Source organism: Emydura macquarii, unplaced genomic scaffold, assembly GCF_026122565.2.
Source record: "Emydura macquarii macquarii isolate MOO-44397 ecotype Brisbane River unplaced genomic scaffold, CSIRO-AGI_Emac_v2 contig_3220, whole genome shotgun sequence".
In the NCBI taxonomy this organism is placed as follows: Eukaryota; Metazoa; Chordata; order Testudines; family Chelidae; genus Emydura; species Emydura macquarii.
Genome location: NW_027133357.1, coordinates 5,215,616 through 5,242,710, shown reverse-complemented (window position 1 = coordinate 5,242,710; position 27,095 = coordinate 5,215,616). Strand labels below are relative to the sequence as shown.

The window sequence follows — 27,095 nt, the reverse complement described above, 5'->3', positions numbered from 1 at the left end:
TTTGTATTTGTGGAGCATTTGTTTTTGTTCCATGTCATATCCGTCAAAACACAGCCACAAACAACCTTCAATTTTTAAGTGACGAAAAAACTGCTCTCTTATCCTGTGGAGTCTTCAAAACCCTAGCCTAAATTCCTCTATTCACCTTATCTTCCTGCTACAAAATATCACCCATCAGTAGGACTAGGCTGACGCACTCTTTAATAGTTTAAAATTGTTTTACATTCATTGTCATTTCCTCTTCTTTGATTATATGAAACACAATTTTGATCTTCTGCATATTCAAGGCTTCCGAAAACCTTATCCAGAAAGGAGAGGAAGAATTTCGATGTAACAGTATCTCATTTTGTAAATCCATGAATTAGCTCAATCCATTTATTCTCCTCGCTTTAACTGTTGCCACACTATTTATATAGCTATTTCAGAACTCTTACATTTTTTTTCTCTACTTCTCACTCTTCTGTTGTTTGCAACACTAGTTTTACTTCCACCAACATCAAAGGCCTCTCATTAGCCTCAGAAGTTACATACAACTGTTTGTAGTCAGCACTCTTTCCCAAAACTTTCTTCACTCCCTGCTGGTGATTTATTATTCAGCTGTGCAATCGCAAATAAGGAAAACTATGTAACACATACAGAAAACTCCCAGCTGTGGCTTCTGAGCGCTATTTGCAATAATAAAAGACTTTCTTGTGAACTGAATACGGTGTTATTGGATTTCCTGGATGTTTCACAACTGCAATTTAAGTTGTGTGCTATATCATTTGTTTTTAATTTTCTCTAACACCAGTGATGTGGTGTACATACTCCGAAATGCAAAACTGGATGTTCCATATTCCTTAATACTTTTTATTGTTGACCTATTTAACAGTAAATAATATGTTGAGAATAAATTAAAAGGCTATTCATAAAAGTTGTACAGATTCTCACACAGACCCCACACCTTACATTTGTACATCAGCCTTGAAGTCCTGAGGTACTGATTGTGGACCCTTTGTATTGTTGCTCCTGCATTTATTTTTAGGGCTAGCAAGCACTTCTTTTTTTTTTTTAGTTTTAAAAGTGAAGCCTTTATGTTGAGTGATCTTTCTGCAGATAATTTCGTTACTGCAAATCAGGGACACAGCCCCATGTTCCAGATAATCCTAAACCTCCAATTTGCCAGAAGTTGGGATTGGACACCGAAGGATTGGATCACTCAAAATTGCCCCATTCTGTTTATTACCTCTGAAGCATCTGCCACTGGCCACTGGCAGAAGACAGGATACTGGACTAGAAGGACCTTTGGCTTGACCCAGTATGGCTGTTCTTATGTTTTAAATCAGATCTGTGATGAGTTATTTTGTTAGTCTGTTAGAAAATGTCAGTAGGAAAAGAAGAGGATGAAGGCAAATCTCTTTTTCTTCAGAAGGACCAGCTACATTGTCGGGATTCTCTAACAGGGACTCAGCATTCCCAGGGCTTTGGACACCACCTAGAAAGCATTTAATTTCCTTTCCATGTGCAGCTTTGGAAAACACCTACAGCTGCCTGGAGAACAGAAGGTTTTATTTTGTCCCATAGAATTAAAAAATAAAATCTTTTTTCACATTTAAACTTTAAACATTCTAAGGAATTAGACTGGGCAGACAAATCACTTTCAGGTGTTATTAGTGTGTGATAATGTGATGTAGAAAAAACTGAAGGGAAGTGGTAGGAATCTCTGCAGAAGTTTGTTCACATTAATGAGATACTGGAGAAATGATGATTTTGGGTTCTCATATTGCATTGTCTGACTCCTACATAACTGGTGATATGAATGGCTGCTAATCTCCTCATAGATGGTCTATACTAGAAGCGCTACATCGGCACAGCAGCATCAATGCAGCTGTGCCACTGTGGCACATCTGGTGAAGAAGCAGTGTATTCCAACAGGAGAGCGCTCCCCTGTTGGCGTAGTCACTCCACCTCTGGGAGAGGCTCTCCCGCTGACATAGCATCCATGTGAACAATGCTTAGGTCGCTGTAACTTGCATCATTTGGGGGTGTCTTTTTCACTCCTGAGTGACGTAAATTAGATTGACTTACGCGATAGTGTAGACCTGCCGGCAGTCTGTGGAGGTGTGGCTAGTCACTGGATGCTGGCTCTCCTTGTTTCTACCTCAGAGAAACAAAACAGGTGGAAGGGGAGGATTACATCTGACGAAGTGTGTTACAGCCCATGAAAGCTTATGCCTTCAGAAATTAAATTTGTTAGTCTTTAAAGTGCTACAGAACTCTCGTTGTTTTTGCAAAATTGTGTGAGTTCTTTGTTCCCCCCTAAAAAAGAAACTCTTATTGCACTAGTCATAGCTAAAAATACACAAATCCTTTCCTAATAATTTTCCATGTGATCAATACTTTCCACAGGGATGTCATGCAACAGTAAATGACACATGAGGCAGTGTCTTTGAGATAACCTCTCTGTTAAGATGCAGTCCACAATTGAGAACCCATGTACCGGAATAATCAAACAAATGAACTTATCCTAAGGGGAAAGGTTACTAGAGGTTATGTCTGTGCCATGTACACAACACACTTTAAGCACACTTTATTTAGAAGGATTTGTCTGTTGGTATCATTTCAGGATAGGAGTTTCAGTATATACTGGTGAACATGGTATTTCTAGTATTATACCAGAATCCTTGTCCAAAGGGACATTTTCTGAGCATGCCAAGTTTGCACACTTCTAATACAGTGGCATAGCCAGTGCTGTTTCACATTTAATTCCATCAACATTTATGTTGATTGATGACAGCTTTTTTTGAAAGGTCATATTTATGCCACTTTAAATCATACGGCAAGCTTAGCAAACTTGTTTTAAGCCCTATTGTAGATTTGATTTCATAAAAGTGACTTAAATCCTTCAAGCCATTTTTTTTAATAAAGAATTTTTAAAAAATGAAAACCACTCCAATTTCAATCATTTCCACAATGGCTTCAGACTTTTTTGCAGACAAGTTCAAGCTCAAAAAAACCAAAAATGGGTTTGTTTTCAAACAAAAGTTTGCATGTTAATGTCAAAAAAATGTATACATGAACATATAAATAGATCAGGCAGGCCCCAATCCTGTAAGCTGTTCCATGCAGATGGCTTCCTGTGCATATGCAAAGCCCCGTTGAAGCGAGTAGGACTCCAGATGGGCATGGGTTCTCAGGTATCACATGCAATATCAGTGTCCAATGCCATTTTAAAAGTGTAACCGAGTACTCACAACTCCAGCTGGCAATAATTGGGAGCTGAGAATGTTAATCACCTCTGCATATCAAACTTTAATCTTTAATGTGCACTGGTGCCTTTCAGCAGTGTATTTTAAAAAATGGCATGACTAATTTGAGTAGCTAAAATGAATTAATATATTCATTTTCAGATTGTTTTATTTACTAATATAACCACACACCTTCAACTCCAAACTGTAAATTTCCTCATGTTTAAATACAAATGTACTAGAATGAAGCTGAAGAAATTTATGATTTGGAACTGAAGGCACACAGTTCTGTTTGCGCTTTATTGCCTGTCATTTTCTTTTGAAGGGGCACCATTGGTTTTGAACTTGCACCCTTTAAAAAGGGGTAGAGAGAATAAATTGAATTAAGTTGTCCCTCTGGAACATTGAGATACATTTGAATGTTTTCTCAAATAACACATTACTTCCACAGATATATTGTAAAAGTAAATGATGGAGAACCTGTTATAGTGCAAGGCTCCCAATCTTGCAAAGGTTTATGTATATGCTTAACTTTATGCCTATGAGTAATCTTATTGAACCTTATGGGATTACTCACAATTTGACATTAAATGTGTAAATCTTTGCAAGATTGGGGCCTAATCTCTTAAAGATACCAATTTCAGTGCCAGTCTAAGGCTAAATCTATACTACGAGCGAGGGGTGTGATTCCCATCTACTATACACACACTTGTGCTAGCTCTCATCTGCGTTAGCACACTAAACATAGTATAGCTGGGATAGCATAGGCAGTAGCGAACAGCAGTACAGGGTACTTTGCGTACAAACCTGCCTGAACCCCACACGTGTGTACTTGGAGCAGAAAGCCCATGCTGCCGCAGCTACACTATTTTTAGTGTGTTACCTCACATGGGAGCTAGTACAAGTCTGTGTCTGTAAGCTGGGAATCACACCCCCAGCTCATGATGTAGAAGTAGTCTAAGGCCCTTTGTTCCCAAAGCTCCCATGAATACACTCATCAAGGGTAGCATATAACCCAGCATGTGTTACTGAAGAGTTGTTTGTGAGTTCTGGCATGTTGGTGTTACCCTTTTTTTTAGAGAAAAGAATGTATTGATGCATGGTTTGGGGGAATAAGGTGGGTTAAATTTTGCAGCTGATATGATGCTAAATCAGGCATGTCCTTCTCTACAATGAATATTTAACAATTTTCTCAGTGTAGACAAGACCTTAGTTTCCCCAAATTGGGATCCTTGAACCATGAGTGCTTTGCAGAGTCAACTGTCAGAAGCTGCTGGCTCATATTCCACTACTAAATTACATTAAAAGCTAAAAAATCAGAATTGGTGAGTAAATGGGAGAAAAATCATGAACATTTTCATTTTTTGTTGAAATATAATCAAAATTTTCCAGCTAATTCTATAAATTACATTCTATTGAGGGATATTATGCATGAGATACTCTTTTTATAGGGCACAACATGTAATAAATGTTTGGGAACCATTCTACTTCACTGACTTCCCAGCTGAAAACCTAGTTTCTTCCTCACTCAAACCTTAATTACTCTTTCAGTTGTTGTTCTATTGTGTAATTCACAATACGTTAGGTGACTGTTTGTATGAACACTGTACTACAAAATAAATGTGGATTGTATTGTTCTGGCCATTTGTTTAATCTTGGTCATTCGGGTGAACAGCAGTGGAGACAAGGTTCTGGGCTGCCTTTGAGGTAGGGTGGGAAGAGAGGTGCAGTGTGGGGTGGAGGAGTGGGACACAGACTGCAGTCAGATGGGTGAGAGGTGGTGCACAGGCTGATCCTTCAGCATATTTTGTGGGAGTAGGGAGAAACCCCCAGGTTGCTGGATGGGGGTGTGGAAGGATAAGTCACCCTTCTCCTCAGAACACTGTAGGGGTAGGGACATCCTTAGGCTGCCCATCCCTATATTGGGGTGTAGAGTGACATCCCCAGGCTGGGTCCCCCACTTCAGCAGGACAGGGGAGTGAGGAGGGATACTACCAAACTACCCCCCAGTCCAGAAGATGAGGGTGGGAGTCACTCCCAAGGCTGCCCCCCCACTTCAGCACAGGGGGGGCAGCCCCCAGGCTGTCTCTCCACTTTAGCACACAGGAGGCAGGGGGACACCCCCTGGCTCAACATATGTGAGGGGGGTAACCCCCAGGCTTCACTTCAGCACACAGGAAGTGGGGGGGTGTACCCCAGGTTGCCCCCTTCAGCATAATGGAGGTGGAGGGGCAACCCCCCCAGCTCAACAGATGGAGTGGGGATCGCCCCCCAGGCTGAGCACAGGCGAGGTGGGGGACAACCCCCAGCTGCTCCCCCCTCACCCTCGTTCAGCCCCGTGAGGGTGGGGGCGCTGAAGCCGGGCAGTCTCCGCTCCGCTCTCCTCCCCCCCCCCCCCCAGAGGCCGCTGCCCCCGGGCCTCTCGCTCTGTGGTGTCCGGGGAGGGGGAAGCGAGGGGGGGCGGTCCCTGCCTGTGGGGGGGAGCGAAGCGGCTGCTGCAGCCCCCTCCCCCGCCCGCGCTCTCGCTGCCTCCTTCCCTCTCCGCTCGGCCGGGCTGCGCTGCCGCCGCCGCCGCCTCCATCTTGTCACCCCCCCGCCCTGCTTCCCCCCCCCCCAGTCAGCAGTAGCCGCCGGAGCCGCGGCGCCGCCGGAGCGAGCGGGGGGCCCCCGAGCGCGGCGCGGGGAAGCAGCGGGGCCGGGCCGGCCGGGCTCGGAGCCGCCGAGGCGGGGGCAGGCGGGGGCGGCGCTGAGGAGGCAGCGGCGGAGGCGACGGAGCGGACCCAGCCGACATCTTGTCTCCCCCTCCCCCCCCCCCACCGGCCCTGTGAGTGAGCCCGTCCGCCCCACGGGGGCAGGCGGCGCGGGACAGCCGGAGCCGCAGCGGCCGAGGGAGGAGGAGAAGCAGGCGGCGCCGGCGCGGCCAGGTAAAGCGGAGCCCGCGGGGCCGGCACCCCCTCCCCCGGGGGTCGCGGGAAGGTGACCCGGGGGAGCGGGCCGGGGTGGGGAGGGGCGGCGGCCCTTCCGAGGCAGGGCGCGCTCGGGCCTGGGGGAGCCGCGCAGCTGCCGCCACGGCGCCTTATAGCGGGGCGGCTGACGGGGATTGCGGCCGATGGGGGGGGTGGAGTGGGGCAACTACCCCCCCGCCATCTTGTCCCCCCCAACGGGGGGGCCACGCCCACCTTCTCCCACCCCATTGGCCGAGGCAGGGCCGAGACCCACCTTTCGCGCCGGGTCTCCGGCCCTGCGCTACCATTGGTCTCAATGGTCGGATAGACGGCGGCATCAGCCAATGGCAGCGGGGAGCCAGCTAGCTACCCCTCCCCCCTCGCCCGGGTAGCCAGTGAGAGGAGGGGTTTTCCTCGCGGAAGGGCTCGAGAATGCTGGAAAAGCTACAGACCCCGCCCCTCCTCCCCCGCTGAGACCGGGCACAGCTCACTGCATGTACCATCCCCCTGCCGTAGGGCTGACCCACCTCAGCCTCAGGGGAGGGCCTTGCCGAGACCTGGCACAGCTCGCTGCATGCACTGTCCCATCCCCTGAGCTGACCCACCTCAGCCTTGGGGGAGGTCTCTGCTGAGACCTGGCACAGCTCGCTGCATGCACTGTCCCCTGAGCTGACCCATCTCAGCCTTGGGGGAGGTCTCTGCTGAGACCTGGCACAGCTCGCTGCACACAACATTCTCCCTTAGTGGGGCTCTTACAGAGGCCTGACTTGGCTCACTGCCTACACTGTCCCCACCATGGGGGCAGAGATTCTTCTGGTGGGGCCTCACATGGCTCACTGTATGCACATTATCCCTGGTTTGGGAGCCCACAAGACCCCCATAGTGAGGCCTGCAACTCTTCTCTATATGTGCCAAACCCATCTTGAGAGCCAGACTTGCCTACAGAGACCTGACACTACCCCACTGCATGCTCCAGTCTCACAATGGGCAGAGATTGCCCCTGCTAACACCTGATGCAGCTCAGTGCATGTGATTCTCAGCAACTTGGACTAACATCCTGCTTGCACCATCCTCTGCTGCAAGCTGACACAGTTCAATGTAATCATTTTCCCCACCATGATATTGTACTATCTTCACTATTACCAGCATAAGTCTTAATCTTTTTGTGTTGAGGCCTAACTCAACTCTCTGCATGCACAGTGCCTAGCATGGTGGTTACTTATGCTGGACATCTGATGAGACTTGATAAAGCTCACTGCATGCACTGACTCAAATGTAGGGCATGCAACTGTTCTGAGCCTCTGTTGAGCCCAGACACAGTTCCTTGCATACTTCAGTACAAGCATGAGGGCGGAGGAGTCCAAGCCATCTGCAAATATATGTGTGTTTTGTCCCTGGGATAGAGTGGGGCTTGGAAGACATTGGTCTGGTTGACATGTAAAAAGTATGGGTTCATGGGTACTGTGGAAGGAGTGTGATTAGATGGGCGCAGGCATGGCTGTTGTTAAGTGTAGTTGGCATGAGAAAAGAATGCAGTATGGTGGTAAGATGAAGAGTAAGTGAAGTGTGACTTGCAGGCATTGAAGATTATTTCTTTGTGGCATTTATTGATTTATTTACAGGTGCCCATCCTATGTTCTGGAAAATTAAATTAAAAATCGCAGCATAGACAAACAAACAAACAAGATACTGCCCATAATTGTTTCTACGTCAGCCCATGCTTTCCTAAACTGCATTAGAGAATAGTGAAAAAGATGGGTTTTTCCACTGTGCCCTGGTGGAGCAAGGTTGGGACTGAGTTCCAAAACTGAGGACCTTTCACAGAGAATGCCCTGCCAGCAACTTCCTTTTCTTTATATCAAAGGAACAGCAGCTAGAGCATCTCTGCTGATCTCAATTGCAACAGTACGTCATGGAGAGAGAGGCAGAGAGAGAATCAGGTACCAAACCATTTAGGATTTTGTAGACAAACCCAACGCCTTGAATTTCACCTGGAAGCTTATTGGAAGCCAGTTCAGATCATGGAACACTGATCTAATGTGTTCCCATCATGCAACTCCACTTAATAAAAGGGCTGCAGGATTCTACACCAGCTTCAGCTTCTGAATGTTTCTAACATGCAGCTCCATGAAAATCACATTACAGCAATCTTTATGGCATGGAAAATTGTGGCAAACTATTTTGGAGAGAAAAACTTGCACTTGTCTTGCTAGGTGTAGATGGAAAAAAGTGCTCTCTTGGCCACATCTGCTACCTGGGTCTTCCAGAGCAGCCCAGGATATAACAACAGCCTCAAGTGGTGCATCTGTTTTGCAAATGGGAATTGCACTCTGTCAATGAGGAGTGCTGAAATACGATTCCTCAACAATTCCAGCTGCTTTCTCCAGCCTACCAGCATTATCTCAGGCTATGTCTACACTACCACTTATGTCGGTATAACTTATATTGCTCAGGTGTTTGAATAAACCACCACCCTGAGCGACATAAGTTACACTGACCTAAACTCTGGTGTGGACAGCGCTACGTCGCCACGAGGGCTTCTGCCGCCAACATAGCTACTGGTGCTCATTGGGGGTGGATTAATTAAGTCAATGGGAGACTTAAAGCAGCTATGCTAGACAGCTTACAGCAGCGCAGCTGCATTGGTGCAACTGTGCTGCTGTAAGCTGTCCAGTGTATCCATAGCCTCAGTCTTGTCTGGATTGAGTTGCATCCGGCTAACTCTCATTCAAGTCCCAAGTTCATCTAGGCACTAGATAATTTGTTTCTCTGCTCCGTCTGGGTCAGGCATGATGGAGATGTAGGGCTGGGTGTCCCCAGTATACTGAACACAGCACAGCCCTTGTCACCTCCCTTACCCTCTTTGAGGAGTGTCTCATACACACTGAACAAGAGAGTTGACTCTGTTGACCCATGTGGCACCCTGGAAACAAGATCCCTTGTGACATGGGACAGTTGCCCACAGCTACCTTTTGGGTTCTCTCAGAATGATAGGAATGGAGCTACTCAAGAGTTGCTTCATCCACCCCTGCTAACGTCCACAAAAGAAACCAAAAAATCATATGGCCAACTGTATCAAAGGGTTCTGGTAGATCTAAAAGAATCAGCATGGACACTTTGTCCATTACTAGGAGGAGATCAGCAACTAACACAATCAATGCAGTTTCTACCTCGAATCCAGGCCTATAGCAAGACTGGGTGGAATCTAAGGAATCAAGAAACTGCCAGAGCTGCCTTGTCACTACCTTCCTAATTAACCGTCCCGTAAAATGGGAGATGGTACAGCTGTTTGATAGTTAGCCAGATCGTTGACATCAGGAATTGATTTCTTGACCGTGGGCCTCAACATGGGGGGAACATTGACTTTCTTGGTCAATTGTGGACCCAGGTCTTCTCCACTGACGTTCAGCTGCCAGGAAGGACAGGTTGTCCATATTTCAGGTTGTGACACGAAGTTGACCCAGCACTTCCCGAATCTCAGCAAGCAATACTGGCTGAAACTCAGCAGAGAAGACAGTATTTGTCCTCAAGACATGGTATTGACCAGTGCAAATAAAATTGCTCATGTTTGGAAAGTAACATGAAAACTTCAGGAGAGAAACTCGACTTGGCAGCTGAGTGCAGGAGGCAGTGAGGATTCACCAAGCTGTCAGCTGTCACTTGGAACAGTTCTGCTGTGCGAGACGTTGCAGATGCTATGATGGAAGTGAAGAAACCTTTCTTAGCACAGCCATGGCATACGATCTTAAGAGCTCTGCACACCACAATCAGCCAGGCTGTGCTTGAGGCTTCTGCCTCTGATGCTTTAGCAGTTTCCCCTTTTGCTTTGTTTGTCACAGTTCACCAAGGTAATTTGTGAAGCCAAAGACAGCAGAGCGAGAGGGACTTTTGGGGTCACTGTTTGTAGTGGAAGAAAAAAAGATTGTTATAAAGTCTTACTGAGGTATGAACAGAGTGGTCTGTTGGAAGAACAGCTTTCTCCCTCAAGACCTCCTGGAAACTCACTGGTTCCATCAGCCTCTAGGGCAAACCATCAAAAGCCTTTCATCACCCCAGTGGGATGGGTGCACCCTATTCTCAAAGGAGCCTGTGGTTGTCCCATGACAGAGGTAATATCCATCGTTCTAACGTCTCCCCCTGACACAAACACCAGATCCAATGTGTGTTCACTCTTATGAATGGAGCTTGCAGTTATGTGGGACAGTCCTCATGGTTGCCATGGCATGAAATTTTGGAATGATCCAGAAGAACCAGTGGCTATTGAAATCACAGCATTATTGGTGATTCTAGTGTCACTGTGATGAGGAACCTGATCTTCCCACAGTGAGCTTCTGTATTAGCTTAGGACGGCTGCCACGCCCAGCCCATTGGATCCCCCTCGCAGGACTCACACATCAGGTGTACACATTCAGATCTCGCTGTGGTAGGGGAAACAGCCTGTATTTGAGATCAGATGCAAAAAGCACAACTACATCTCCTCCTTGATACCTTTTTGTTTCATACTGAACCAAACAACTTGAGTCAAATGTGCCAACAATGATGCTGCAGCACCATTCAGACTTTGCATGCAAAGTCAGGGGCCTCATCTGTTACTCAATCACGGATGGTACTAACTTCTTTAACCACTGACCCTCTATTCGAGTGGTTCTCAACCAGGGGTATGCACACCCCTGTGGGTATGCAGAGGTCTTTCAGGGGTTACATCAACTCATCTAGATATTTGCCTAGTTTTACAACATAAAAAGCTCTAGCGAAATCAGTACAAACTAAAATTTCATACAGACAAGTGCTACCCTGATTTACATCCAGGCAATGCTGGATTTATCCCTTCCAGAATTTCAACACTATTTTCCAATGCCACCAGACCCTACTTTTCCACTCGCATCCTATGACACCCAGTCCTTCCCTTCTGCTTCCTTGATGCCATAAAATATTTCTCCTCCCATGCCGTTATATCACAGTTCTTCCTCAATCCCATCCCAGTGAAGCCATGTCATATTCTACTGGTGTCCTTCTGGAGACATCCCACTGTGCTCATAACCAAAGTCCTCCTTCCCCAACCCCAGCCGCTCAGTAGAAATTCACTAATCCATTTCCAGTGCCCCCAAACTTCAATCCTTGCTTAACTGGCTGCAGGCCTCACCTTTCCTCCACTTCATTTCCAAAGTAACAAGGCCACAGCAGTACTTAACCCTGCAGGAAGCAAGTATTTTCGCACACCTGTACACCATTGGAAGCACTTTTTTGTGTGACCATGAGGTGTTTTACAAGCGTGCCAGGAGGACTAAAGAATTCTTAGAACAGAACATTTCTCTAATGTAGACAAACCTGCAGCATTTTGGCTAGCTATAGTTCAGATTGTTTTGGAGTCAGGTTTCAGAGATGGGAAGTTGTGGTCATACTATCATCCTGACCCTTTTTGGGTTGAGCTGCCCTCTCTGACCCAGCCACTCAGCTCTTCTTGGCAGCAGTTTCAGTAACTTTTTAGATGTTTCTGGATTGTATTAAGTGATTGTATGTTTTATAACCTTTTTTTTTATGCCAGCCAATAGGTCTCAATAGGAGGTAAATGTGATTAGTTAGGGTGCCTGCATGTGTCTGCAAAGGAGTCTAGAGGACATGGAGGCTGCATTCTCAGTTAACTGCATGAGTAGTGAAATTTCATTGTGTTTTTCCAAACTTGGGGCCTGTTTAAATTCTTTAGGCTCTTGCTTCACTTGTGTCTCTGAAGTCCTTATTTTCTAGGTTTCAGTCCCTCTCTTGTGTGTTCTCCAGTTCACTCTTTACTTGCCTGGTTGATTTGCAGTGGGGAAGGAGGGCAGTAACAATAAGAAAGTTATGTGCAGTGTATCTTCTGCTCCCATTGGTTTACAGGTGACAAGTTGGAAAGGAAGTTAACGAAGGATAACTTTTCTCGGCTGCATGGACATCCCTCTTATTGGTTGAGTTCATTTCTTCCTTAGCTCCATTCCCAAAGGGGGGATCTTTTGCATAATTCTCCTTGCAAATGTGCAGATCGTCTCAGTAAGGCAACCAGCGCATCCCACCATAGTGGTTCAGCAGGTGACTGAGCCCTTGCTGTAGCAGGTCCTAGGCTGTCCCTGAAATCTGCCCCAGACTCTCTCTCCGTGTTTTTAAAAAGCCTCAAACAGCTTGGTTTTCCCAGAAGTGATATTCACAATGACTGGTGTTGGCCCACACATATTACCTTTCCCTCGGTCAATTTCTTACGGTGAACACCTTATCTGCTTTTATCGCTCCGAATTTTAAGAGGGTGGTTTTTAGTCATGGTTTTTTGGTATTTTAATTTGTTAACTCAGGTGCCTTATTTATAATTTTATTTTATTTAAAAATTCTATTGTCCAGGAAATTGAGACAATCAGAAGCTCAAATGAAATTGGATTCTTTACTACCTGCTGGTCAGGTGGCTGATTAGTGCTTTAAGGGCCATGGTTGCATTTTATGATGCTCCATTAGTCCTGGCTGAAACCTTAACTCCCCATGCTGTGGCATATAAATACTCCAGGTCTAGAAGCATCACTCCTAGAACTTGTTTCCCCTCACCAATAGAACTAACTGATTACTGTTGTAAGACCCGATCCCTGCAAACCCTTACTCATTCTTGCTTCCTGTGAATATGTGTTCTCAGGCTCGGGCTCTTTACAGACCAGAAATCATGCAATGGGCTAAACACAAATTACATTTTACAATGTTTTTTTCATGGCTGCAAATTCTGTAAGCAGGGCTGAATTTATATATTTAAATAAAATATGGGTGAGGCAGCAGTCCCGGCCCTTTGCACACCCTCAGTGCAGCAAGAGATTAGCCAGGAGCCCACTTATCTTTTCAGGAGGCTTTCACGTTCTGTTTTTCTTCCTCTCCTCTTCCTCTCTTTCTGGGTCTGTTTCTTCCTGTAATTTGGCCATTTTCTTCTCACGGCTCATTTTCATGTCCCTGGTGCTGCTCTTCTCACATGATTTATCTGGCTTCCTATTAACATTGCCATCTTGTCCCTTTCCCACCTCTCTCCTCCATAGCATTTCTTTTACTTCATCGTCTTTCCTCTGTCCAGTGCCTCAATTCCCATTGAATCTTCTGGCTCCAGCACACCATCCTGTCTCTCCCTGTTAAAAAGTCATCGCACTAAACGAGTTCAGCTTGCTGTTTGAAAAGTGGTTGAGAAGAACCAATCTCTCCCCATGTGTTGCCATCTCTTACCCTGTTCCATGTTGACAAGCCAGCGCTTGAGCCTGGAAATGAAATCTAGCCTCTCTGTCACACGCTGTGTTTCCTTGAGAACCCCACAAACAGCAGAAGGAACGGATGCTTGTCCTTACGTCTGGCCTGCTACCTTGCTAAACTCTGCCTCTGGGTTTGCTCAGCCAATTGTGCCCGTTCTGCATGTTGGGAGGCAGACACATGGCTAGTTACATACGTGCTCTCTCTCTCTGGAGTGCTCCCCAGGGAACAAACTGCCATTGTGGAGAGTGAGGCTGGAGACCAGTTTTCATTGCAGTGTCAGCTCAGTTGTGTTGGTCAGTCAATGCACCCAGGGTTTTTAAGTTAAAGCTAATCTATGTCTCTGATCTATATATGGTATTTGTATTGCACCAATCATGATGGAATATGTAGGTGCTGGAATATCAGCTTGTCCTTGAGGGCTGGCCATGCAACATACATACACAAAACTTAAAAGATAACTACTAAAATTAAAACTTTTCCTGGCCTTAGTGAATAAGTGGCCTCCACATTGCTCGCTCTCTCTCCCTAGCACATGCACTGAACTCCTCTGTCTGTCTAATTTTCCCCCCACCCCTTTCCCCATTTGGGTTAGCATTTCCGCCAGGTCCATGAAGTCTGCTTATTACACATCCAGGTTGATTTGCAAATTGAAGTTCTTGGGAGCTGCATTTACCATTAAAACTAGTGATGTGCAGAATAAAGGGATCAATGAAGGGGTGGTTATGTGCATGGGTGGAGGATTGAGGTCCCTGGTTCTAGGAAATCCTTTCATTGTTTTCAAGACACAAGAAGAGCGCCATAGTGAACGAACAGGCAATAGTCATCAGCTTCTGTATTGCATTTTACCAGTGGATGCTATGCTCTTTGGCTGAGGGCTGTGTCTGGGATCATCTACACATTATTTATGAATTTATTTAATTTCTTTGACTGTTTAAAAGAGGCACCTGTTCTGGCACACTGCACCCTTGTATGTTTATTTGCAATATAAAAGTAGTGAAGATAAATTGGATTCCCAAACTGCAGCAAGAATTGTGTTTATGGAAAGCATGCCGTGTTACCAGTCTATTTCAGTGCCAGTCCCTTTTGATAGACACCCTGAAAGTGTCCCAGAGTTATTAGATAGCTTCAAACAGCACTTGGCCAGATTAATCTCTTCCAAACCTTTCCATATCCCATTGCACTACCATTTTCTTGCAGTGATGCCTAGTCAGAACTCTGCACTTGTGTCAGAATTTTCAAAGTGAGTATTTTTGTGGACTACTGTACAAAAGGGTTGAAAATAGGGCCCAGATTGAAATGCTGGTTGCAACCTTAGCCACGAAACTATGACTGGCTCCACTTAAAAAAGACTGGTTCCTCTATGTAGTCTTCTGGCTGGAACTCACATAATGTATTTTGTCAGCAGTGGGATATTACTTGCAGATATAGGTATATAACCCTCCTCTGTAGAATTCTCAACTGTTTTTTCACCAGACTTTGGAAGTATTGCAGCATCTGTTGAGGATCATGGCCTACAGGACAGGAACAGTTCCTGCTTTTAAGTTTGGAAAATATCTAGCACACTGTGTGTGCCACTGGAAATAAATAATAATAATAACAGGCACAAGAACATAGAGAAAAATTCCACATACAGCATGAATTTAATATATGGACAGTGCCATCAGATATAAAAAGTGTTATTTGATTTGGTGGGAGTTCCAACTGTGAGCTGAACTAAGTGCTCAGTGCAGTGTTTAACTCAATACAAAATACTGTCAAACTTATTCCAGTCTTTTTCAGCTGGTTGTACAGTGATATATCAGTCCTCTGAAATAATAAGCAGGGGCTTGGAGGGGATTTGCTAGGCAATGCTGCAACATAATGGGAGAAATGGTAGACCTGTCCACTGATGTATGTGCACCATCTTTGATCTAAAGAAGAGGAATTGCTTTCAGTGCTTTAGTGAATCTGAAATTGGTTGAGAAGTGGACATGTTTCACTTCTGTAATGCTGAGTAAGTTTTTTAATCTGTGCTGCTCACGTTTTCCTGTGCCGTTGGCTTGAATTGTGTTCTCTTTGGGTTTTGTTACAGGTTTCCCAGGTTGCAGATATGAGGAAGCCTCGGAGGAGGTCCCGGCAGAACCCTGAGGGGAGACGTTCTCCCTCGCCCTACAGCCTGAAATGCTCGCCCACCCGGGAGACTCTGACATACGCCCAGGCCCAGCGGATAGTGGAGGTTGATATTGATGGACGGCTCCATCGCATCAGCATCTACGATCCCCTAAAGATCATCACGGAGGATGAGCTGACTGCCCAAGATATCACAGAGTGCAACAGTAACAAGGAAAACAGTGAACAGCCCCTGTTCCCTTCCAAGTCCAAGAAAACACCCTCTAAAGGCAAAAAGAAAGAGTCATGCTCCAAACATGCACCAGGGACATCTTTCCACTTACCCCAGCCCAACTTCCGGGTGATGGACTCCTTCAGCCAGCCAGATGCTCCTCCTCTGCCTTCAGCATACTACCGGTACATCGAGAAGCCTCCTGAGGACCTCGATGCAGAGGTGGAGTATGACATGGACGAGGAGGATCTGGCTTGGCTGGACATGGTCAATGAGAAGCGGAAGGATGACGGCTACGGGACAGTTTCTGCTGATGCTTTTGAGCTGCTAGTGGACCGGTTGGAGAAGGAGTCGTATTTGGAGAGCCGCAACAACGGGGCCCAGCAGTCCCTGATTGATGAGGACGCTGTCTGCTGCGTCTGCATGGACGATGAGTGTCACAACAGCAACGTCATCCTGTTCTGTGACATCTGTAACTTGGCCGTGCACCAGGAGTGCTACGGCGTACCCTACATCCCCGAGGGCCAGTGGCTTTGCCGCTGCTGCTTGCAGTCCCCTTCTCGCCCGGTTGATTGTGTTCTGTGCCCAAACAAAGGCGGAGCCTTCAAGCAGACCAGCGATGGCCGCTGGGCCCATGTTGTTTGTGCCATCTGGATCCCCGAGGTCTGCTTTGCAAACACTGTGTTCTTGGAGCCCATCGAAGGGATAAACAACATCCCGCCTGCTCGCTGGAAGCTGACTTGCTACATTTGCAAGCAAAAGGGTATGGGAGCTGCTATCCAGTGCCATAAGGTGAACTGCTACACTGCCTTCCACGTCACATGTGCCCAACGGGCTGGTCTCTTCATGAAGATAGAACCCATGAGGGAGACCAGCATCAACGGCACAACTTTCACAGTGCGCAAGACGGCTTATTGTGGGGCGCACTCCCCACCTGGGACAATGAAAAAAGGGTCTGTGACTGCTGCCAGTGAGGGGGAGGAGGACATCGCGAAGGAGGAAGGAGAGGAGGAGGACAGCATTGGCACCCCCAAAGGATCCCTGAAGAAGAGCAAAGTGAAGTTGAAGCAGAAGATCAAAAAGGAAGCCTGTGACCTGGCAGATGGGCGTTCATCTATGCCACTGGTGATGGTCACCCAGATCCCTTCTTACAGGTGAGCGTTGGCGCTGATGCTCTGTGAACATCTGGGACCAGCCAGGTCTTGTGTATTAAGAACTGGGTTAGTCCAGCATCTGTCCTGCCTTAAATTATTAAACACACACCCTGAGGCACAGTCCACACTTTGACTAGCGACAACCATGTTCAAAAACCTTCTGCAGAAGCAGGCTCAACCACCGTTTTTGCACACGGTTGTTGTCGGCACAGTTGTGGTGTCGCTGGCCATTAGGAATAATATATTTTTTAGAGAGACCAGGTGGGTGAGGTCACATCTTTTATTGGAGCAGCTTCTGTTGTTATTTTTTTAGCAGTTATGCCCAAACTGTGCAATATGCTGTAGCCCATTCCCAGGGGATCCTTAGCAAACAAACCCCAGAGCTGTGCAAATAGCTTTTATTCACTTCACTGGCAATTAAAAAAAAAAAAAAAGCATGAATTGAACAAAATGTCTTCTTTAGATTTTGGGCTTTTTTTTTTTTTTTTTTTTTTTTTAAAACCATTTTTTAAAATAAAAGCAAAGGGGACTAGGTTCCCAGGGGGATTTAGGGATTACTGGCATTCAGACAACTGAGGCAGAGGTGCTGCCACATATCCTTATAGCCTATATACCACAAGTTAGGGCACTCACCTAGGATGTGGGAAACTCAGATTCAAATCCTTGTTCAACCTGATGTGGAGCATGGATTTGAACCCACGTCTTCCCCTCCCAGTTATGCATCCTGACCATTGGGCTATTGGCTAAAGATGGGTCTCTCTGAGTCTCTCCTGTTAATTAAATATTCATTGGGCCAGAGAGTGACTTGATAGCCAGGTGGTTAGGGCATCCGTCTTGGGGCGGGGAGGAGATACCTGCATTCCAGTCCTTGCTCCATTGAATAGTTAATTATTTGTACAAAGTAGAACAGCTTCAACAAGAGAGACTCAGAGAGACCCACCCTCAAATACCCCAGAGTCCAGTGGTTAGGGCGCTCACCTGAGAGGCAGGACACCTTTGTTCCAATCCCTGCGCCTCATGAGGCAGAGGAGGAATTTGAACCAGGATCATCCTGGGTGAGTGTCCTAAGCACCGGGTGATAGGTAGATCCTTGCAAATTTGCAGATATCCACATCCGCTGATGCGGATATCTACGGATGGATGCGGATCCAGATTTTATATCTAAAACCCTGCAAATCTGCGGCTGTGGATAGCCACGGATCATTTTTGCGGATTGCTGATTGGATGTGGATACAAATTTTGCATCCGTGCATGGCTCTAGCTGTACGTTATAAGGGGAGGCAGCATCTCCACCTCGGGCTTTGTGAAAGCCACTGGTGCCTAAGTCAGGAATCTAGTGCAGAATCAGGAATCTAGTATAAAAAATTGAAATGGCATGTTTCAGCAATGTCAAAACAAATCATATGGACGTTTCTGCATGATTTTTCCTTTTTTTTTCCCCCCGACGGAAATAATTTGCCAAAATGGACACAAATTTGCAAAACGGTTTGATCGACCTGAATCTGTATTTATTTGCGAAGAAAATTTTAGTCCAAAAAATGTTGCCTGGCTCTAATTATAACAAATAAAGTGTGCACATAAACTACATAGGGTTGTGACCGTGCTTTAAAATAGTTTCAGACTTGTTACAAGCCATTGGGTGAACAAAGGCCTCAGTGAAAAGCAGCTTTCTACTGATTAAAACTAATGTATTTTGACTCCACTTCATGGTTCCTAAACATCCCTTGCAGAGAGCCGAATGCATTATTGTCATAGCAGCTGTGAATTTGGCCTAGTATATTTCTGCCAGGACAGCCTCATGAAGCAGGGGATGGTGCTCTATTTTCTTCTAGCATCTTGAAAAATGCAACCAGATGCCCCTGGTATTTTAATAGATGTTCTGTCGAAAACTGCTAAGATACCATGTGTTATTTATTTATTTGTACTACCATTGTACCTCAGAGCCCTAGTCGTGGACCCGGGACCCCGTTGTGCTGGGTGCTGTACAGACACAAGAATGGTCTAATCATTGTGAAAGGGTTAAAAATAATGTCCTTGGACTCTGTTTATAGGGTTTGTTTCCTAGTGTGCCTAGCTGAATAATGTTAAACTTAAATGACCCCAGTAAAGTTAACTGCTCCCTTGGAGCTGAATTGGTGATTGGATACTTGTCACCATGCTGTGACTATTGTTTGGTCAGAACCTCCAGCAGAGCTGCTGTTAAAATAACAATATGTTCCTAAAGGCAGAGATGGCTATCTTCACAGCTGAAAGGCCCCAGATTGGCACAGACTGGCATGAATTATTTGTACAGTTCTTACTGCATGTGGACACAACATTGCAAAATTGTGCGTTATGTTACTGTAACAGGAGATCTTAACATGAGCCACCAGGGTCCATAGAATTTGATGATTGCTTTGATGTGCGGGGTAGTCTGCTTGCTGATCTGGTTTGTTTTCTATAGGTTGAATAAAATCTGCAGTGGACTCTCTCTCCAGAGGAAGAACCAGTTTATGCAGCGGCTACACAATTACTGGCTGCTGAAGCGCCAGTCGAGGAATGGCGTCCCTCTGATACGGCGCCTGCACTCTCACTTACAGTCCCAAAGAAATGCAGAGCAGGTACTGCCCCTCATTCTGTAGCAGCCTGGGAGAGAAGAGAAATGTGGGTGGGGGAATCAGTTTGGGGTAAACTCGAAAGAGGAGCAGGGTGGAGAGACTGGGAAGATGTAATTCAGCTTTGAGTAGTGGAAGAGGTGCAGTCAGGGGCCGAGTTTTGGGTATTGAATTGCGAATTTGGAATGGGAAATAAAGAGGCAGAACTAGAGAAACACCCCGTTCCTTAAATTAAGATAATTACAGTGGAGAATGTGAGTGCTCTTTCTGAATCTGTGCTGCTTTCTGTTGGTACACTCAAGGAGTCAAGCCAGGTTAGTACTTGAATGGGAGATCTAGTGTGCTGCAACATATAGTATTGGTGATTCATTGGGTGGCACTCTTCCTCGTGAGTCAGGATGAAATCAGTGCTCTCGGAGCGTGCTAGGGCAGTGATACTCAGACCTCAGTAGTGTAGGAGCCAAATTAGTGGTCAACATTACTCAAAAAAGACACAGAAGTGTGAATTCTTTGTTTCATTCACTATAGTACTATATATTCATATTTAAACAGTATGATGGGGAAAATATGTAGTTTTCATTTACACATACACACACACACATTATTCTCACAGCAAAATGACTGACCAAGTATTATTATTTTATCAACTACAATTGAACATAGTAAATGCATCCTGATTGGATAATAACTTAGATTGGTTAATACTTAATCACACCGTGTTTTAATATCATGTCCTGCAAAGAGCCACAGGAGGCACATTAAAGACACGTGCGGCTCTAGAGCCACAGACCGAGGCCTTGTCTACACTAGCACTTATGCCGGCAAAACTTTTGTCGTTCAAGGGTGTGAAAAAAACACACCCCCTGAGCGACATAAGTTTTGCTGGCTTAAAGGCTAGTGTGGACAGTGCCATGTTGGCGGGAGATGCTCTATTACTGCTGTTCGTTCAGGTGGTTTTATTACGGACCAATGCAGCTGTGCTGCTGTAAGTTTTAAGTGTAGACTAACTCTGTGCTAGGGCATGATGTCCTGCCGGTGGGACTGTCTTTCAGATGAATCATAAAACCAAGCACTTGACTAATAGTAGCCATTAAAGATGCCATTCACAAGCCAAGAAGCGTTAATTCTGGTCAAATTCCAAGTTGGGTAATTCCTCCGGCGACTTCAATTTCAAATCCTCCCTTGCACATTTATGGCACTATATAAATAATAATCAGATACAGCCTTTTTTGCTTCCTCTTCTAAATTGTTGTGCAGTGCAGCTTTGTGGTATTATAGAGTGGCTGCAATCCAGCTGATGAGGTAGTGAAGTGAAGTGATTCCTGTATGCTGTAAAACTGCTAACAATTGCAGCTGGCATATTGTGGAGCATTGTGTATTTTGTGCACATACGTTTTTACCATATTCAGTGGAAATCCCAGACTTGATTTGTGTGGAGACTTCTGACTGATTAGTGCAAAATTTCTTTTACGCTAATCAATCTAGGTTGTGGGGAGTGCAAAATGTACTTGACATATTGATTGAGCAGTTTACTGTAAGTAGCAATTGTAAATGAATACTTCTGTGTGAAAGACACTATACAAATATAAATAATTAGTACTTCCTTTTTGCAGGATTTTGGGTTTGTCTTTTTTTGGTTGTCTCAGGTGAGCATTTATACATCAGTATATCCTTGTAATTACTTGAAAAGCGAAGTAAAGGAGCTGAAGAGAGGAAAGCTGGCTGTGTCGTTAAGGAACTAGATTGGAGCTTGTCAGGTCTGAGTTCAGCTCCCAATTCTGGATCTTCCTGTGTGACCTTGGGCAACTTATATATTCTCCCTGTGCTTCAGTTCCCCATCTGCAAAAAAGGAGATGATAATACTTCCTTTCTCCCATGTACACAAACTAAACCCTGTCTGTCTAGATTGTGAACTCGTTGGGGGGGGGTTAGAGACCATTCCTGCTATGTACAGCTCCTAGCACAATGGGTCACCAAGCTCAGTTGTAGTTTAAATAATAATGACTTTTATATAAAAGGAGTGAGAGTATGAGTGAGCATGGACTCTAATAGATCTTATTTCTGGGATGTGGTTATAACATGGTTTAGCTCTGTCCACACAGACAAGACCAAACCCGTTTTAACATGGTCAGGCCGCTACTGTGTTTAAGTATAGTGCTTAAACACAATAGATTTTGTAGTGTGTATGGGGTCTGGTAAAAATGGAGGCAGACAGGAGGAAGATTATGGGAGTGGTGCAGCAGAGACACATGGAAAACGTAGACAACACAAGAAGCCTCTCTGTGCATTTCATCTCATCCGGTTGTTACCCCTTACAGAAGGAGCAGGATGAGAAGACCAGTGCAGTGAAGGAGGAACTGAAGTACTGGCAGAAACTGCGGCATGATTTAGAGAGAGCACGGTTGCTCATTGAGCTGATCCGTAAGAGGGAGAAACTCAAACGGGAACAGGTAGGTAGGTCCTGGGTCTTTCCTGCAGCCTCCTGCGCCTCTCCACTTGCAGCTGTCCGATCCTGATGGAGGAATTGAAACACAGCGGCTTTTCTTACATCTTTTTCTCTTTGCGCAGCTTCTGATCATCAGAGGTACTGAGCACCCACAACTCCCATTGGGGTCTAAGGGAGGTACAGGGGCTCAATACCTCTGCAAATCAGAGCCTTGCTGGCTTGCACTGCTAGTGAGAGGCTGACTGAAGGCATTGGGCAGAGTCAGGCATTGTGGTGTTAAATGCTGCACAAGCTTCTTTATATAACAGCCTGTGCATTTTAATCCTGACCTAAAACACCTCTGCTATTCTGTCCTGAGCATGGATCAGGTGCTTCTGCAACAGAATCTAGATCTTCTTTAATATTTATTCCAGTAGTTTGGTAACCATCACACCAAGAAGGATCGTAAATCATCATCCCCTTCATTTGGTAAGCCAAAGATTCCTATGTCTTACCTTGAGGTGGTTTTGAGAGAGGCAGTTTTAAAACTTAGACCACTTACTAAACTGGCAAGTTTTCTCTTTTGCCCTTGCAGTTGTTCAAGTTTATACCAATTTGCATGATCAGATTTCTTTCACACTCTCCATCATGGTCTCAATATTTATTTTGCTTACCAGCTTGTCCAACTGGGAATTCTTTCTAGTGATAGCTGACTGGACTCCATACTTCTTTTGACTGAGATCTTCTGATGGTGCCAGCACTGGTTCATCCTGCTTGGTTGTTCCTGATTTACAAGATTGGTGTTACCCTGCTGTGAATGCTGGCATCCTGTGGGTGGGAGGATAAAAAATCATTCTGAGTTTTGTTTCCTTTTGCTTTTGATATCTTGATGTGTCTGTATCACAGGTAGCTACATCCTAAGCAGCTTAGTGAAATTCCAGTGTAGTTTAGAAAGTTCTCATGGAGAAACATATGTAGCTGGAATGCTTCTCGGCCCAGGTTTTAGGTGTACATAACATACATGCTCGGCAATCCTAGCTTTTGGTCTTCATACAGATTCATCCTTCTTGTTGTGGGAGGTACAGTATACTCATGTTGTTGCTGTAAATCTCTTTCTGTGTTTTGTCTCCCAGGGTCTTACTGTTGGTGTTTTATCATTTAACACACAAAATAAAGTTTGCCTCACATAAGTAGAGTCCTTTCCCTAGACATTGGGTTGTGATTTTAATGCCATAGTGAGAGATTGTAAGATCAGGGATCTTAAGAAGTTAAAGGAGGAATACATTTTTTCATTCAGTTCCATTGTCCTTGAAGGAGGAGCACAGCCATACCAGATCAGACCAGTGGTCCATCTAGTGACATCCATTATCTTATCTCTGAAATCAACCAGTAGTAGATGCTTCAGGGGAAAGTGCATGAAATCCTCTGATGAACAACTGTTGAATAGCCTAGCCCTAGCATCTTCCTACCTCCTGTCAGTTAGTGGTTGGCTTATGCTTGGAAACATGATAGTTTATATCCCTTATCATTTATTTATTTTGTCTAATGTAACCATTGATGTTGCTATTCATAAAAAATGCCTAAATCTTTTATCCTTTTAAAAAAAAAAAATCCTTTAAATTGATTTGAATAATATTTTGAGGCTGGGAATTCCATGGGTCACATTGTGGTGCGTTAAATGGTGTTTCCTGTTACCAGTTTTACATGTCGCCTTTTAATTTCATTGGGTGTCCCTTGTTCTAGCGTTATGAGATAGACTAACTAGGAGCACCCCAGTTTACGAGGTTTAGTTCCCTACTAGAGGATGTCTCTGATATTAAACCTAGACTGTAATCATTTTTGTTAAGATAGTAAGAAGGCAACTTCTTTAATTATATGACCCAGCATACTGCACAGTATTTTTGTTAATTTCTACATTACAAACAGAAGAAACCTGATCAAACCTGCTTCAGAAATGAATTTTAAAAGTCTGAGGTTGCCATCAGTGAATGGAGCTGGTTTAAGTTAATGTAACGGAAGTAAGGGAAATACCACTTGCATTTTTCCGTTTTTGTTAACTGTGTGTGGTTCCTTTCCACCATTCCCAGGTCAAAGTTCAACAGGCTGCTATGGAGTTACAGCTGACTCCTTTCAATGTGCTGCTGCGCACAACTTTGGACCTGCTGCAGGAAAAGGATCCAGCCCAGATATTTGCAGAACCCGTTAACCTGAATGAGGCAAGTATCTTTCCTAGAAGTTTAGTGAGCTAGAGCTGAGGGTGTGATGGGGCACTGCTTTGAAGAAAGGAGGAAGCTCACATGGTGTCATAGTTTGCAGGGGCAGGGCATTGTTTTGAGAGAGCTCAGATCATCTTTGTCCTCAGTTGGCATGAACTAAGGAATTTCTAAAGGAGGCTCACACTGTGGGTATTCTAGGTGGTCCGTAAAAGGCATTGTTTTCAGGAAGCATACTACAGCATCTCAGCCAAGTAATTTCATTCTGGCTTAATTGGCTGCAGTGTATGTACGTTGGTGATACTACCCCTTCTGCAGGTGGAAAGGACATTAAGAGTGCTTATGATGGATGCGCTCTGGTTGGCTAGTAAATGGTTTTTGTAATTGTACAGGTTTTATATGTTTAGGTTCCAGATTACCTGGAATTCATTTCCAATCCAATGGATTTTTCCACCATGAGGCGGAAGCTGGAGTCCCATCTGTACCGAACCTTGGATGAGTTTGAGGAAGACTTTAACCTTATAGTTTCCAACTGCATGAGGTATAATGCTAAAGACACGATTTTCCACCGAGCAGCTGTCCGGCTCAGAGACCTCGGAGGAGCGATATTACGCCACGTGCGACGGCAGGCTGAAAACATTGGCTTTGACACTGATGTGGGGATTCATTTGCCTGAGTCACCCAAAACGGAAGACTTTTATCGCTTTTCTTGGGAGGACGGTGAGTTCCCCTGGCCTGTTTAGTTTTAGGGTGATAAACAGTCCAGTAAAAGCCAGACTCCTAGACTCTATGTGTAGGCGCAACCATCATTCTGATTATGTTACTCTGCCTGGGCTATCACTGTATCCGTCATTTAAGGGGTACGATTTGGGCACATCCATTTACTTGTCTAGGCACTTATATGAGCTCAACACTCCCTGCCAGGGACCACAATCTTAGCGTCTGTTTAGGACTTAAATAAGTGGCCAGATTCTCAAAAGAACCTAGTAGCATGCAGAGCTCTTCTGAAAGTCTGCAGTCTTGCAATGGGAGCTGCTGGCTGTCGAGCAGTTTGGAAAATATGGCCCTGGTTGTGGGTGCCGAGCCCTTGGAAATGTGGCCGGGAGCTCTTTTGAAAATCTGTCTATGCATGTAACAATCATGAATTTATTCTCAGAACTCTCCCTGTGAGTCAGGGAAATATTTTTAATCCCCATTTTACAGCTGGGAAGCTGAGGCCTGGAAAGATTAAGTGATTCGCCCAAGATCACAGAGGAAGTTTGTGACACAGCCGGGTATTGTTGGATTCTCTGTAACTTGAAGTCTTTAAACCATGATTAGAGGACTTCAGTAACTCATCCAGCAGTTAGGGGTCTATTATAGGAGTGGGTGGGTGAGGGTCTGTGACCTGCAATATGCAGGAGGTCACACTAGATGATCACGATGGTCCTTTCTGACCTTAAAGTCTTTGAGGCCCAGATCACTATTTGCTATGGAATCCATGTGCCATGGCTATAACGTAATTTGGATATTAGATGAATTCATGCTAGTTTAGCCTGTCTTGTACTTTATGTAATTGGCCCACCGTTCTCCTTTCTCTTCCTAAGTTGAGAGGCTGGTTTGCTGGAATTTAAAATGTATGAGAAAGGTATTCCAGTGCATCTCACAGAGAGATCAGTTATACGTTTGTAGGGCAGTTTATTGTAGGAACGGTCCTTCACTGGCCAGGGGTGGAAGGGGATGATGTCTTCCATTTCTAATTTCTGTGATTATTTTAAGTCACAACTGCTGCAGATAGCCCTAAATAACTGAGCTGGACTCTAACCTCATTTCACCCCCCTCCTTACACTGGACGTAATTACCCCATGCCCTCTCTCAGCTAGGTCAATTTGAGTAGTCAGAGAATTGGCATGTTCTGAAAGGGTTGAGGTAGTGGGAGGGGAGAAATTCGTAGCGAGTGGGACAGCACAGGTAGTGGTGGTATTGTGGCCCAGAATACAGAAACACCATAGCTAGAGTCTTGTCACAGAGACCTTCATTCCTGTGGTGCCCTGAATTTCTGACTGCTTCAGTTCTAGAAATCATCTTGAGACAAATCTGCATTTCTGAAGCATTTGTTCCCAACCCTCTGCAGCACAAAATAACTTGGCTAAACTTAGTCCAGGCTTCCGCTCCCATCCTTTCCGTGGAGCTCTCTCTCTTTCTCTGATCTGCTTCTTCAAGGACGCAGCCCTCTTGGAATCTGACTCCTAGAGTTCTTCAGTCCTCCACCAATGGCATAGCGTTTGCAAATAGCATTGATAAGAATGATCATAGAATCATGCAAATGCAGGACTGGAAGAGACCTTGAGAGGTGATCCCTTGCACTGAGGCAGGACCAAGTAAACCTAGACCATCCCTGACAGGTATTTGTCTATCCTGTGCTTAAAAACCTCCAGTGACAGGGATTCCACAACCTCCCTCGGAAGTCTGGTCCAGTGTTCAATTTGTCGATGCATGGCTGTGACTTGGAATGGTTGGTTGGGGCACAGTGGAATTTCCTCCTCCAAAGAACATAGCTGCTTTCTTTCACTCGGGATTACATGTCAGCAGTCACTACTTAACATCTCTTCTCTTCTTGCTGCAGTGGACAACATTCTCGTGCCCGAGAATCGGGCTCACCTTTCCTTGGATGCGCAGTTGAAGGAGTTGCTGGAGAAGCTGGACATGGTGAGCACCATGCGGTCCAGTGGTGCCCGGACCCGACGCGTCCGTCTCTTGAGACGCGAGATCAACTCCATCCGGCAAAAGCTGGCCCAGCAACAGAACAAGACCATGCCAAATGGAGAGACTGCCTCACGGGAAGCAGGGCTGGACAAAACGCTAAGGGGAGAACAGGACGATGATGGGGAGAAAGGTGAGATGTTTCAGCAGGTCTCCAAGGGAAATGGAGAGCACTGCAGTCTGGGCAGGTCAGGAAGCCTAGTGGGCATTGCAGAGGTCTGACTGGGTGATTG

General features: G+C 45.4%; 1 protein-coding gene across 1 annotated transcript in view; it reads left to right on the top strand.

Annotated features, from left to right (window-relative positions):
• The first annotated feature begins 5,639 nt into the window (after positions 1-5,639).
• BRPF3 (bromodomain and PHD finger containing 3) overlaps positions 5,640-27,095 on the top strand; it is a 39,861-nt gene continuing 18,405 nt past the window's right edge. The window contains exons 1-7 of the mRNA XM_067531535.1: positions 5,640-6,151; positions 15,486-16,888; positions 19,332-19,488; positions 21,801-21,932; positions 23,995-24,123; positions 24,528-24,840; positions 26,726-26,995. Coding sequence (XP_067387636.1) covers positions 15,504-16,888; positions 19,332-19,488; positions 21,801-21,932; positions 23,995-24,123; positions 24,528-24,840; positions 26,726-26,995 — 2,386 coding nt within the window. The 5' untranslated portion in view covers positions 5,640-6,151; positions 15,486-15,503. The remainder of the gene's footprint in view (positions 6,152-15,485; positions 16,889-19,331; positions 19,489-21,800; positions 21,933-23,994; positions 24,124-24,527; positions 24,841-26,725; positions 26,996-27,095) is intronic.